Below are 12,850 nucleotides of genomic sequence, written 5' to 3'. Positions count from 1 at the left end.
GACCACCACCAGTTGATTCTTCTGCACATTCGAGAACTGCTGGGTAAGCTTAGAGAACATGTATTACGAAGCCCTTTTCACTGCCCCGGTCACACAGAACACACTGGATGGCAAACTAATTTTGACAAAACCAGCCGACTCTGCCAAAACAAGCTTTGAGCAGTTACCAAAGGCCGGCTCTATGAGACCTGGGTCACCATAGGAAGAGAGAACCACGCACAAAGCAGGGGAGGGAGGCAATGCAGAGGACTGCACGGAGCAGGGTCTCAGGTCAGAGAAATGGGCAGGAACACCTCTCCTCCCCAGAGCACGAAGGGGCTCAAGTCTGAAGGGACCCAGACCCCAGTGCAGGTCCCCTTTGGGATGAAGACATCTCAGAGGAAAACCAAGTAGCAACTCTGAATGTAAAGAGAGAACTGAGTCTGATAATTATTACTTTATCAGAAGTTACTGTTTATTTGTGAGAAGTCATAAGATAGCATTCCTAAAACAAGAGCTAACTTTTAAACCTATTTTTCCTGCATGCCTGGCGGTCAACCCACCTGGACAGAAACTGCAGAGGCAGCTGCAGGTTGTCTTTCAGTGTCCGAAGCTGCTGAACATCACAGCAAAGACTGACATTGCCGAAGAAGAACCCTGGACAGAGTTCCTTTTGAGTGAGAAAGCACGGACATCAGAGGAGCACAGTTAAATAAGGACAAGCATTCCTCAAATATAAGACCATTTTATTCATATCGCCCTTTTTAGGTACACAAGGGTGAGACACCTATATGCAAAGTGCTTGCAGAATTCTTTTAAAAGGCTATCATATTTACTGTTTATAACTAAGGATTCACAGAAGTAGAGGCAGTAGAGGCATTTTAATTTTTTTTTTCCTAATTGGGAAGCTCACTTTCCTCCCTTGACAATCATTTTACCTCTTTTTAGGTTATTTGGTTAAGTTTAACCAGAATGTTATTTACTCTTTCCATCAGCACTCCAGGGAATGTCAAATGCCTTTAATAATTCTGATGAAAGGAATAAGTCCAGGTGACCCGCTATCGTGTCAACTGCAGCCTCTAGGACCAGTCTTTCCACCTGGATATTTCCAGTTCTTTTCTAATATCCCTGTGTATCAGGGATGGTGAAAGAGACAACAGGAAACAGATTCCTGGTAGCAGCCAAAGTTCATAGGCTCTTGGTGGAAACCGGAGGAATCACTAAAGTGAACAGAGGACAAGGGAGTCACAGCCACTTAGCAGCCTCGTCCACTCAAGTCCTGAAATCTAGGAACAAGAAGAGTTAACTTTGAGTGTATTTTGAAGAAGCTGCTAAAGCAACATCTGAGGTACCAAGATCAGTCCCTAAGTAGGAACCTGATAATGGGAAACTTTATGAGCAAGGTATAGTAAGCCCCCCAAAATCACGCCTCTGGAGTTATGTTATCTTCTTTGTGCTACAGATAAGAGTTTGGGATGAGAAAAGCCCATTCATTTCATCTCTATCCCCACCCCACGGTAATATTTAAGGTATAATTGCAGAGGATCTCTGATTAGCATTTTGTGTTCCCAACGCCCAAGACAACTAACTCACCTGCACCAGGTCATAGCCGTCCTCTGGCAACGGCTTTGGTAGCCCAGAATATCTGCAATTGTACCTCTTATCTCCAGATGCAATTCCACATTCTCCATACCAAACACAGGACTGTGAAAATACCTACAAAAGTCAACCCAAAACTCGCTTCATTAGGGCCTCAGGGATAACACAAAGTTCAACAGCAAAGGGCACCCACTCAAGCCCCATTCACAGAAGCTTCCAAGGTTACCTGCAAAGCCAAGTAACAGCAAGAGGCACTGGTTAGTTTAACATTTTGACAAATATTAATTAAAATAGACCAAAATGGACTTGTCAAGTCAGTCAGCGAAGGAGGTAACAGAAATTCCTTATTTACATGATTTCTACTTCCTTATTATTTATTAATAAGAGGAAGCTACAGTTCCACATAAGAGTCACTAACAATCAGTGTAGAAGAAAGCAAGATAGTATGTGAGTCTGTGATTACTAAGGCTCTATTTTTGCACATCTGTATAAGGAACTGTGTCAGGTCTAAATAATGAAAGATCATTTGCGTATCTGTTAAGGTTAATTAATATCAGCACACCATGAGTAATGTGAAGAAAAGACCGTAAGGAGGAGAAGAATGAATACCTTGTCCTCGAGATTTAAGTAAAAGGCAAGAAATGTGCTCACTTTAAGGAAAATCCCCTCAGAATCTTAAAAACATAAAACCTCTTGTGTAAAGATTTCTCAAGAGCCACTCCTATTCCCCACGTGAGTCACACGGTGGGGTTGGGGGGAGGAGGGCACCATGTGACTCATCCCATCAGCAAGGCCGCCGAGCTCCACCAAGCTGGCCAGGGTCACGGCCGGCATGACCCTGCAATCAGCTATCGTGTAGGGAAACAGGGACTGTTGAGAAGCAACCATGGATCCCAAGATACCTGTTGGAAAAGTCATTTTAAAAAAATCGGCATAGAAGCAAGAGAGTGAATTCTCTCCAGGGGCAGTGGCACGTGGGCCGCACACTGCAAGGAGTTAAGCTGGGCTGTGTTGGTCGCCGGCATCAAGACACAAATCCCACAACAGGCCTTGAAAACATGAAAGGAAAAACAGGCAGGAGGTTGAGGGGTGTTGAGAGGAAATCTAAGGGCCCAAATGACTTGTCTCTGAATTCATTCTTCAGATTTTTTAAAACAGAAATTATGACTTACCCCATCTTGTTTCATTAAAAGTCATATGTTTAGGCCACAAGGAGGGGAAATTATACAAATGAGGAAGCAACAAGCATTTAACAACACCACATCCCAAACCTCTGGCAAGAAGTTGCAAAATTCCACCATTTCTATATAAGAAGACTCATAATTATGTCCATAAACCTAGCGAATCTAGAGAAAGTACTGCCCTTTCCAAAACTCTGGGTTTCCCACTAAAAGGTCATTATCCATCTACTGAAGTTTGAAAAGGCAAATAAGCTAAGGAGGGGTGACAACTGCTGATACTGACCCGTAATTTACACACAAGGGACACGTCCCTTGGACTCCCCCTCACAGAATTCTCAACAGACCAACAGGGCAAGCAGGTCCCGGCCAGGGGGCACTCTGGCACGTCACCCACAGGAGTGGCAGGAATCCAGTCATAAAAACCCAACTCTGGCATGACTAACAGGACGGACATCTGGAGTCTAAGTTCCCCTTCCTCAGCACTTAGCACTCTACGGGAAAATAAAGATGACCCAATGCTGTTTGGTCCCTATTTACAAGATCATCCTTTATAATCTACACCATTCGTTTCAAAGCAAAGTTGTTTCCACCCACCAAGTAGAAGAGATGGGGCGGGGCGTGGGGTAGGGAGGAAGGGCTGAGGGTTGAGCTTGAGGGGCGGGAGATCAGGAGTCCTGGGTTCCTCAATAAATGTTGAGCCTGGCTGCACCTGGAGCAGGTAACCTGGCTGAGAAGAGCAGGAGTCTCCCACCTGTGAACTGCACTCAAAACCCCGCTTACGTCACAGTTCTGGTGTGAACACTGAATGCGGGAATAAAGGAGGAAGTGCTTAGGAAACTAGAAAGCACTACCACTCAAACGTAAGGAATTATTCTTAATGTCTTCCAACTGTTTGGGACCTCACCAAAGAGGATCCAAAGACCTGAAGAAAATAAACTGCTCGTGGTTTCTTTGGGGCCAGGAAAAAACTGGGCTTGAGTCACTGCTCTTAGGTTTGCTTTCCCAAGTCACCTACCTAAAGAAGCATGAACCGGCGGGGCCCAAAGGTACTCACAGGCCACTCGCTGTGTGCCAGGCACTGTTTTAACTGTTCTTACATATTAACCCAATGAATCCTTACAACAAATGCACGAGGGAAGTTTTTTTTTTTGGCCATACCGCACGGCATGCGTGATCCTAGTTCCCCGACCAGGGATGGAACCCGTACTCCCTGCAGTGGAAGCGCAGAGTCTTAACCACTGGACCGCCAGGGAAGTCCTGGGAGGTGCTATTATGCCCAATTTACAGATGAGCAAACAGAGGCAGAGAGGCTAAATAACTTGTCCCAAAGCAGCAGAGCCAGGATTCAAACCAGAACATTCTAGTTCCAGAAACAGACTCTCAATAAGATATAATCAACCCTATAATTAAGGTCCTCCCTCAAGGGGGTCCATCATCCATCCCTTGTGCAGGCTGGTGCGCCTGTGCACTCACTCACACGGCTGCACAGGTGGGGAGGCCTCTTCCCCACCTCGAGTCTCTCTCCCTGACTCCCCTCGGCTCACCTACAGCTGAAACCCGAGCATCTCCTTCAACCGCAGGCCCCGCTGGTGCCGAGGCCCCTGGGGACCTCCACCACCTGGCTTCCTTCTCACCCACGTGTTCAACCTCATCTCTGTTTTGGTCCCTTCACCTGCTCCTGCCCATGAAGCTGCTCCATTTCACCCTCCCGCTCAGTCAGACCACCCCCAACTCCTCTCCAGCTGCACCTCCAACCGCCTGCTGCACAGCCCAGGTGCTCAAAAGGAAACCAGTCTTTCCTCCATCGCCAGGCCCTCTTCATCAGGGGCTCAGGCCCAGGTACCTTTCCCACCAACCTCCCAGGAAGCCTCGCCGGTGCAGCCTCCCTCACCCCTTCCCCCCCAACCCCTTCCCTGCGAGCCCACAGCCATCCTCTGTCCACCTCATCACCTCCCACCACGTGGTCTGCTCCCATGGGGGTACACCACGCCCACAGCACCCAGGCACTGGATAAGGGTGCCCCTGTCACCTCAATCCCGCAGCAGATCTGTGAGGCTGCCACTAAAATAACACCATTTCACATATGAGGAAACTGAGGGTTACACAGGTAAAGTGACCCATCTGAGGCCACATCTGAGAACGGCAGAGCCAGACCCGACCCAAGGCCTGGCTGGTTTGGAAGCTGGAGCTCTTACTCCTTATGCTGCACGAGGGTCACTCCTCAGCGGACCACTGACTAGGCTGAGCTCATCTATGCAGCCCGTCAAGAACCCAGCTGACATCCGAACAACTGGGGTTTCCAGGTTCCAAAGTGCCACGGCCCAGCGGTCGGACTTTATCAACAAAAACAACGGCTCACCTCAAGATCCCTGGGAGATGTCCTGGAATGTCAGGGCAGCACAAGCCGACACCAAGACTAAGGGCACACCGAGCAATCAAGGGCTCAGGTACAGGCCACGTACTTCCTTTCTCAGGGAAGCAAGGTGTCTGGGTGAAAGCTGCCTTTGCTCTGATACAAGAACAACTGGTGCTGACTTCACACCAATGATACTCACCTGGGGAAGGACATATCCTGCCCGATACTGAAATAAACCCACCAAGGCTGGAGGTCTGACAGAGCCCAAAGGGCACCAGACGGCACGTGAGCTCAGCTCTAGAGATGGACGGTGGTAGTTGCACAACATGTGTTGTACCTAATGTCCCTGAACTGTACTTTAACTTAAAATGGTCGATTTTATGTGTATTTTATCACAATACATGAGCTCGGATGCCCTTCACCATGTAAGAGAAAAGCCCAGTGGCAAGGACTGCAGACAGCACGTTCTTGGTTACACTGAGATTAAACAGAGAAGGGTGACCGTCAGTTGAAACACCATGGGTCTGAGCGTCATGCGACACAGCCAGAGTCTCTAATAACAGGTGTTGTCAAAGCTCCACTTGGGGTCAGTGGGGGACAAGCTCAAAGAATGATGATTCTTCACAGTTCATCTCATGGGCACTGACCAGTCTTACAGAGCTATTCATGACCACAAGAACTGTCTTATTTAAGCATTTAAACATTTGACTGATTCCTAAAATGTTAAATGAGTGTAGATTTTATTTTCCTTAATTACAGAGCACCCACCCATCACAAATATTCAAACATTACAGGTGTATATGCGATAACATTGGAAGCTCCCCCTTACCTCTCCACTGCCACCCCATTCCTCAGGTTTAACCAATGCTAACTTATTAGATCTAGGTCTTCCGGGCTTTCAATTCCCTCCCACAGGCAAACCTGTAGAGATATATCCACGTAAACACACACAAATGCAGTAACTTTTACATAATCTCTACTACCTTCCGTGACTGGCTGTTGACTCTACCTGAACTGCCTCTACATGTATTTCTCGGGGTCCCCAAGGCCGGACTCCAGCCCTTGTCTGCCCTCCCTTGTTTTCTCCACACATTTCAGTCCACCCCCATCTCGGAACGGCCTCCCCGTTTACAAGCCTTACCCAAGACTCACTGCCTCCACTAAATTTAACTCTGACTCCTATCACCTGGATCTGGTCATGGTGCTCCCCCGTCGGGTGAGCTGTCCTGGGGCAGAGGCAGGTTGGCCCCAGGCAGCACCTGGCTGGTGCTCACGGGCATCCATCCTCACTGCTTGAGTCAGCAGGTGTCCTGCACCCAGAGCTCAGGCGCACCATTTCTCTGTGACTTACATTCCACAAGCTCCCCTGGGGATCCACCAGGACACAGTGGATAAACTTTTCCTTAGAGGACCAAATATTAAATATGATAGGTTTGTGGGCCCTAAGGTCTCTGTGCTACATACTCAACCTTGTCTGCTGTAGCTCAAAAGTATCCACAGACAAGGGTAAAAGATGGGCGTGGGTGTGTCCCAAGAAAACTATCCACAGCTACAGGCTCTAGCCAGGTCATAATTTGCTGGCTCCTGCTCTAAGATCAAGGAGAATTTATGAGTATCACAAAGTTGTGCATGAAGGCAGAAGTTGCAAGAGTATTTTCTTGCCTTGGTCTCGAATGCCCTGTGAGGCCACAGAATCCTAAAGGGCAGAGCCCAGGTGTTATACTTCCTTTGAAATTTTCTATAGTATCTCATCCAGTGTTCACTCATTCAGAAACTGTCAAAACGTACAAGATGAGTTAAAGGAGCTTGACTGGATTATGTAAGAAGTTGCTTTGGCTTTAACCCAGAATTTAGTAGTGACAAGCCTAGGCTATCTCTGCTTTTAAAGGTTAGGCCACATGGTTATTTCACAACATGCTCTAGAGTTTAATTATTGGATATATGACTGCACAGGGAAGCATCTTTCAATAATAATAGGAATAGTTCAGGAAAGTTAAAAAAAAAAAGCCCCTTCTGCTACGTGTCAGCAACTCTAGCAGCTGCTAAACAGACTCTAATTGGGAGCTCCCTGAAAGCACATCTTATCACATGGAGAAGCTCTGAACATCAGCAACAGAATTCTATACTCCAGGGTGAATATTAACTCATGTTCAAATGCTTAATGAACATCAACTGAGTGCCAGGCACAAAGTTGAGTGATTTCTCCCTCATTGCCTCGTTTATTTCTCAGACACCCCATGGAATAGTAGTATCACAGAATTTTACAGGTAAGGAAACTGGAGCTCAGAGAGGATTCTCTGAGGTCACATGGCTCATAAGTGAGAAAACCAGTAATGAGAAACAAGATTTTGAATGCCAAGTTAAGCATTCTCCCTCCTATTCACCTCCATACCCACCCCACCAGCTGCTGCACTGTTCAAACTTCAGCTCAGTTTGTACATGGACGTATCCTTAGATTGTGACAATGTGCTAGGGATGGGCTGTCCCCTCCACTATCATCCTACACAGGTGTCCCTCTTTCCACACAGCCTTGTTCAGCTGCAGGACTAATGACTACCATTTACATACAACTCTAGGCAGCTGTCAAGTCCTGACTCACTTTCTCAGGACCAGTGACTGTCCTCAGCCCCAGGCCTGTACCTGGCCATCCCATGCAGATGCAGTGCAGGGCCTGGGCCCCTCACCTCTGTTGCTGTCCTGGATGAGTAAAGCTCACGATGGAACCTGGAGACACACCCAGCTGCAGCTCTGGCGAGGGGTGGAGCTGAGGGGCTGGCCTGGCCAGTCAGGATAACCCAGGAGGCGGTGGCCCAGAGAATCCTGTCCAGAGATTAAGCTGCCTACTGTGTCCTTTGGGGTCAGGTATGCAGACCAAACAAATATGACAGGACATTTGGGGTGGAGGCTGGTCTACTCTGACTTTTATTGACGGAATTCTCTGGAACTCTGTTTTATAGCCAACCTGGGGTAGACATATCCACATAACAAAGGATAATTTGTGTGAGCACCAGGAACGCCTTTAGATGGGTATTTTAGATATATTTTTCGAGTTAGATGGGCTCAGCCAATCTTCACTTTACAGATAACCCCTCCAGCTTGCAGTTTAACTGACTTGCCCAAGGTCACACTATTAGTTAGTCTTAGACATTTCTGAGCTCCCGCACTCACAAGTTTGAAAAATAATCCAAAAGCCACAAGGCTAAATCAAAACCATGAAAGTGGATGGGGGTGTATACTGTCCGCAGGTGTTTTCCTAAGGAATGTTCACACAACGTGACAATTGAACCAAGGGTCAGGCCAGTAGGCTAAATCCACCCCTGATCTATCACAGGCTTTTGGAGAAGCCACACTGGAGCCAGCAACATGCCTTGAACGTTACTGGCCAAGTAGAACATCTGCTAAACACCCATTCAACAGAGCTTGCTAAATATGAATAACCTGGCAGCAATATTCTGAATTTGAATAAAGCAGAGCCCGGAAGTCAGAAGACAGTGGCTCAAGCCCCAGTCTGCCATTTACCAACTATGACCTTGAGACAAACTTCAGCCTTAATATCCACATCTGTAAAACAGGAAAAACAGCATCACACCTATCTTAAGGAGTCTTGGGAGGTTAAAACAAGACCAAAGGTGTCATCGCAATGGAGTACTATGCAAAAATTAGGTAATTCCTTTTTCCTTAGTCTCTTGTAATCCAGGATGCCATTTAAAAATATTGAGATAATTTACATACCATAAATTCACCATTGAAGTGTACAGTTTAATGGTTTTTAGTAACAATTGGGTAACTTTCCCCCCTATTTTCTCCAGTTTTCCTTTCATCCGCCCAGTAAGCACTAATTCACCCTCCAACACTCAGCTCAAAAATGGACTCCCCATCACATTCTGTCCCTTTATTAGAGCAGACTTTTCTTTGCATTGTAATTTTTTTGTGTATCCACTCGTCCTCCCATCAACTATGAACAAGACAGGGATAGTAACTACTAACTTTTACATAGCACTTTACAGTTTGTAGACAGACCACTTTCTGCCTAGGTGATTCTTTCGATCTACTAGTGTATCCTACATTGCACTCACTTCACATTTATGAAATTACTGAATGACGGTAATTTGAGTTCCTCCGTGGCCCAATTCTAAAGATTCCCTCACAAATCCCCCAAGAGCACACTTGCATCAGAGAGAGCAGGGGTTTTTTGGGTGTGTGTGTATGTGTGTGTGTGTGTATGTGTGTTTTAAAGTTTTCTTGCCAAAGCAAATATTCTAAAGACTGAAAATAACAAGCATGTTCCAAGCAAAGGAAAGCCTGTCGGGCCACCGTTGATCTTTGCAATCACGGAGACAACAAAGGCAAATCCAATTCTGATCTCTAGTAGCCTCGGAATGCCTCACCGATCTTATCCCCTCACCCAAATCCATGAAGGCCAATGATTTGTTGATTCAGGCCCTGCTGGAGATGGTAAATATAGTTCTTGCCCTCAAGGAGCCTGCAGCACGGCAGTTCATTCAAACAATATTTCTCTGTCTTTCCACAAGCACCCTGAGGAGTAGGTGAAGTTGTTAACCCCATTTTACAGAGGAGGAGACTGCCTTTGCCCAAGATCACTCCTGGTAAGAGGAAGAGTCAAGACCCACACCAGGTCTTTTAACTCCAAGTCTTGTGCCAGGCCGTAAACGCTGCTGCTGCTGGAGCAGTTTAAACAAAGATTGAGAACTTCAGAGTGAAGGCATTCTAGTTGAGGGAACAGAATAACAATGTCACAGATGAAGATGCTTTTGAACTGGGCCTTGGAAGATGGGCAGGGTTTTGACAGCAAGTAGTTTATTTGGCTGGAGAGCTGGTGCCCTTCACAGATCTGTGGGTGAAAGAGCAGACGAGGCACCTGAGATCAGGTTAGAGACGGCCCACTCCAGGCTTCCGCACAGGTAATGTGTCATCTGTAACACACCCCTGAAAGCACCCCTTTTAGGAGGAGTGGAGGGAGGGGAAGGGTTACCCAGGAAAGAGGATTCTTTGTTCTGGGTAATATGACAAACACTGAAGGAATACAAAGACCTATTCAGCAAGGCGTTTTCTTTCTGCCCACTTGCTAATAATAAAAAGCCTCATTTTCCCTTGATTACTTATGTTAGTAAAATAACTGATCACAGCATCAATCAAGGAATGGGAGAGACTGGGGAAGATTACCCACATTCGCTCCAATTTCAGAAAGTTATTCTTCAATGCTCTCAGGCTGAAAGATTAACCCATTCCCCATCTCCTCAGGAAAAGCAGTTTTAATGGTTTAATTCCTACCCAGGCCTCATTATGGTGCAAGTCCCTCAAGAAAAAGCTTATAAATATTACAGTCAGGAGAGATGCGTACTACTTCTTAAAACTGCACACATTATTTGGATGAGCACAAGGTTTAAAAACCACGCAGTCTTAGTAATGTGATTTCATCATCTGTAAAACTTAAAAGTTAAGGAAAGCAAAAATCCCCCACCCCACAAAGGTATTTCAGACTTTGTGAAGGACAGTTAGTCTGCAATTCCGTGACAGAACTTTACTGGTGCTCAGACTCAACCCAGACGAGCTGCTTATCACTGGTGAGAATTCTAAAAGCGGGAACCGCCCGCCCCCCCCCATCACATCTCAGGTGTGAGGAAATGCAGGTACTGAAAGCCTCTGCAGACATGAGGGAGCTAATCTTAAAAATATCAACACGAGGGTCTCCAGTTCATATTTGCAAACCCTCTCAAGGCTTCCAGGCATCTTGCAAGAAACTTGTGACCAACCCCTGACCTATCCCAAAAGTCCTAGGAGGAGAGGCACTCATTTACCATCAGCCCTGGCTGCTACCTTGAGGTAAAAGGATTTCAGAGATAAATTAAAGCTACTTAACCATGTGAAGCCTGCGTGTTAGATCCTAACCTAAAACTCTCGGGAAACTGAATAGCTGTATTTTCAAAGCAAATAACTGCTGCTATTTCTTGAGTTTTTACTACAGTGATGCGATCTCTCCAAACATCATTATGCATGGAGGGACCTCAATAACTGTATGAGGAATTGCTTATCTTCAGAAAAAGTGAGGCTTGAAAGAGTAATGAGCCCAAAGCCACAGAGCTAGCAGGCGGTCTACCGGTTGACCCCATTCCAAAGCACCTCCCCGAAACCTGCTTTCCTCTGCCTCCCCTCCCCACCAGGTGTGTGCTCTTCCACAAGCCCACACCCCTGGCGACGCCCACACGCACACACAGGAGGCCCTTCCCGGTCAGCCACACCTACCCCCCTGCTGAGAACTATGCAGACGCCTCAGGAGAGCTTTTCCTGGTGCAGGAAACCCCTTGATCTGCCTTCCCCTGGGATTCACTGCCCCCTCATCACTGACACACCTATGAGTGGGCACGAGAACCTGGGATTCCCATCCGGATCTGGTTTAATCAGCACTAAATCCTTAGACATCCCTCCGGACACCCACAGTTTTAAAGGATAAAACTGTAGACACACAAATAGCAGCGAGGCGCTCATGCCCAGGGCTTCTACCAAACCAGGGGAAAGCCGACCCAGGGAGTTCCAGGCCCCTCCTCTCCACGGCTGGTATTGCGAAATCCAATTAACCCGCGCACCTGTCGGCCTCAGCTTCTAGAGATGTAAAGGGAGTGGGTAAGAAGTAACTTGCACTCTTTAGAAGACCAAGCTGCCCTCTGTAAAGTACTTAGGGCTGTTCCAATCTGGGGCCTGACGGATTGCTAACTTTATCTCCCCTCCCTCCTTCACCTTTAGGGGAGGAGGAGAAGAAATAAAGTGGTCAGATCTTCTAAACACATTTACAAAGAATTCGCGTGCCTCTGGCAGCATTAAGGGGGGAAAGGCAGGTTAAATAATACGAACCCTATTTCCTCTCCGCCCATGTTCTTCCTCCTCTCTTCACCCCATACCCTAAATCCAGAAACGAGGTGACCACAGGTGAAAGGAGCTCCAAACAGGTCAAATAAGCAGCCCCCAGTTGCCACCGTCTTCCAGACCACAGGGAAAACCGCGTGGCCGGAGAAAGGCACCGGGGAGCTGTGGGGGGACCTCCAGGGGCTCCATCGCTAGACCAACTTCCCCGGGATCCGCTGGACCCGCGGCTGGTCCTCTCTGGGGCCGGAGGCGCCTGAGCCTCTGCACAGCCCGCAGCCCTCCCCGCCTCGCGGCCTCACCACGTCCCCCACAGCCTGCCCGGGTCGCCGGCGGCCGCTCACCTGCGCCGGGCAGAGCAGCAGCAGGAGGAGGCCGAGGGCCGGGCCGCACGCACTCATGCTGCCCTGGCGCCGGGCTGCAGACGTCAGCGAGGGTAGGCTGGCAGGCTCCGATCGGCGTCCGAGTCTGTCGGGTCTGGCGCCGCCTGAGGGAGGGAACAAGCGCCAGCTGCGGCTGATTGCGCGCGCAGGTCAGGAATGACGATGGCGTCGTCGGCTCCTCCCACTTTTGGGCGGGGCCGCTGCCGGCACTGCCTGGACCCGCCCTAGACCTGTCCTGGGGCTGGACCGGCCCGGGGTGGGGAGCGGGACAGGGGCGGGGCTAGTCGGGACCCGACCGCCGGATCCCACAGCGCCCTCCCCAGTCCCAGCTCAGCACTTCTCCGTCCTGCGGCGCTTGGGGGCGCAGCCTCAGGCCAGGGACTCGCAGACCCGGGCCCCTGAGCATATCCGGGAAGGATACTTCTGGAGCTGTCCCAACGGCGTGTGGTTTGGATGGTTTAACTCCTTTCTCC

The 12,850-nt window shown here is 48.3% G+C and overlaps 1 protein-coding gene across 3 annotated transcripts in view; it reads right to left on the bottom strand.

Moving 5' to 3' along the window:
* NPC1 (NPC intracellular cholesterol transporter 1) overlaps positions 1 to 12,489 on the bottom strand; it is a 46,766-nt gene extending 34,277 nt beyond the window's left edge. For 2 of the 3 annotated variants that reach the window (XM_079942103.1, XM_079942104.1), the window contains exons 1-3: positions 12,339 to 12,489; positions 1,573 to 1,695; positions 543 to 649 (exon numbers count right to left, since the gene is read on the bottom strand). In XM_079942103.1, coding sequence (XP_079798229.1) covers positions 543 to 649; positions 1,573 to 1,695; positions 12,339 to 12,395 — 287 coding nt within the window. In that variant the 5' untranslated portion in view covers positions 12,396 to 12,489. The remainder of the gene's footprint in view (positions 1 to 542; positions 650 to 1,572; positions 1,696 to 12,338) is intronic. The other variant, XM_079942105.1, reaches the window with a different exon arrangement.
* Between the last annotated feature and the right edge of the window lie 361 nt (positions 12,490 to 12,850).

Source organism: Stenella coeruleoalba (assembly GCF_951394435.1).
Source record: "Stenella coeruleoalba genome assembly, chromosome: 14".
NCBI lineage: Eukaryota > Metazoa > Chordata > Mammalia > Artiodactyla > Delphinidae > Stenella > Stenella coeruleoalba.
This window is presented reverse-complemented; position numbering and strand designations above follow the sequence as displayed.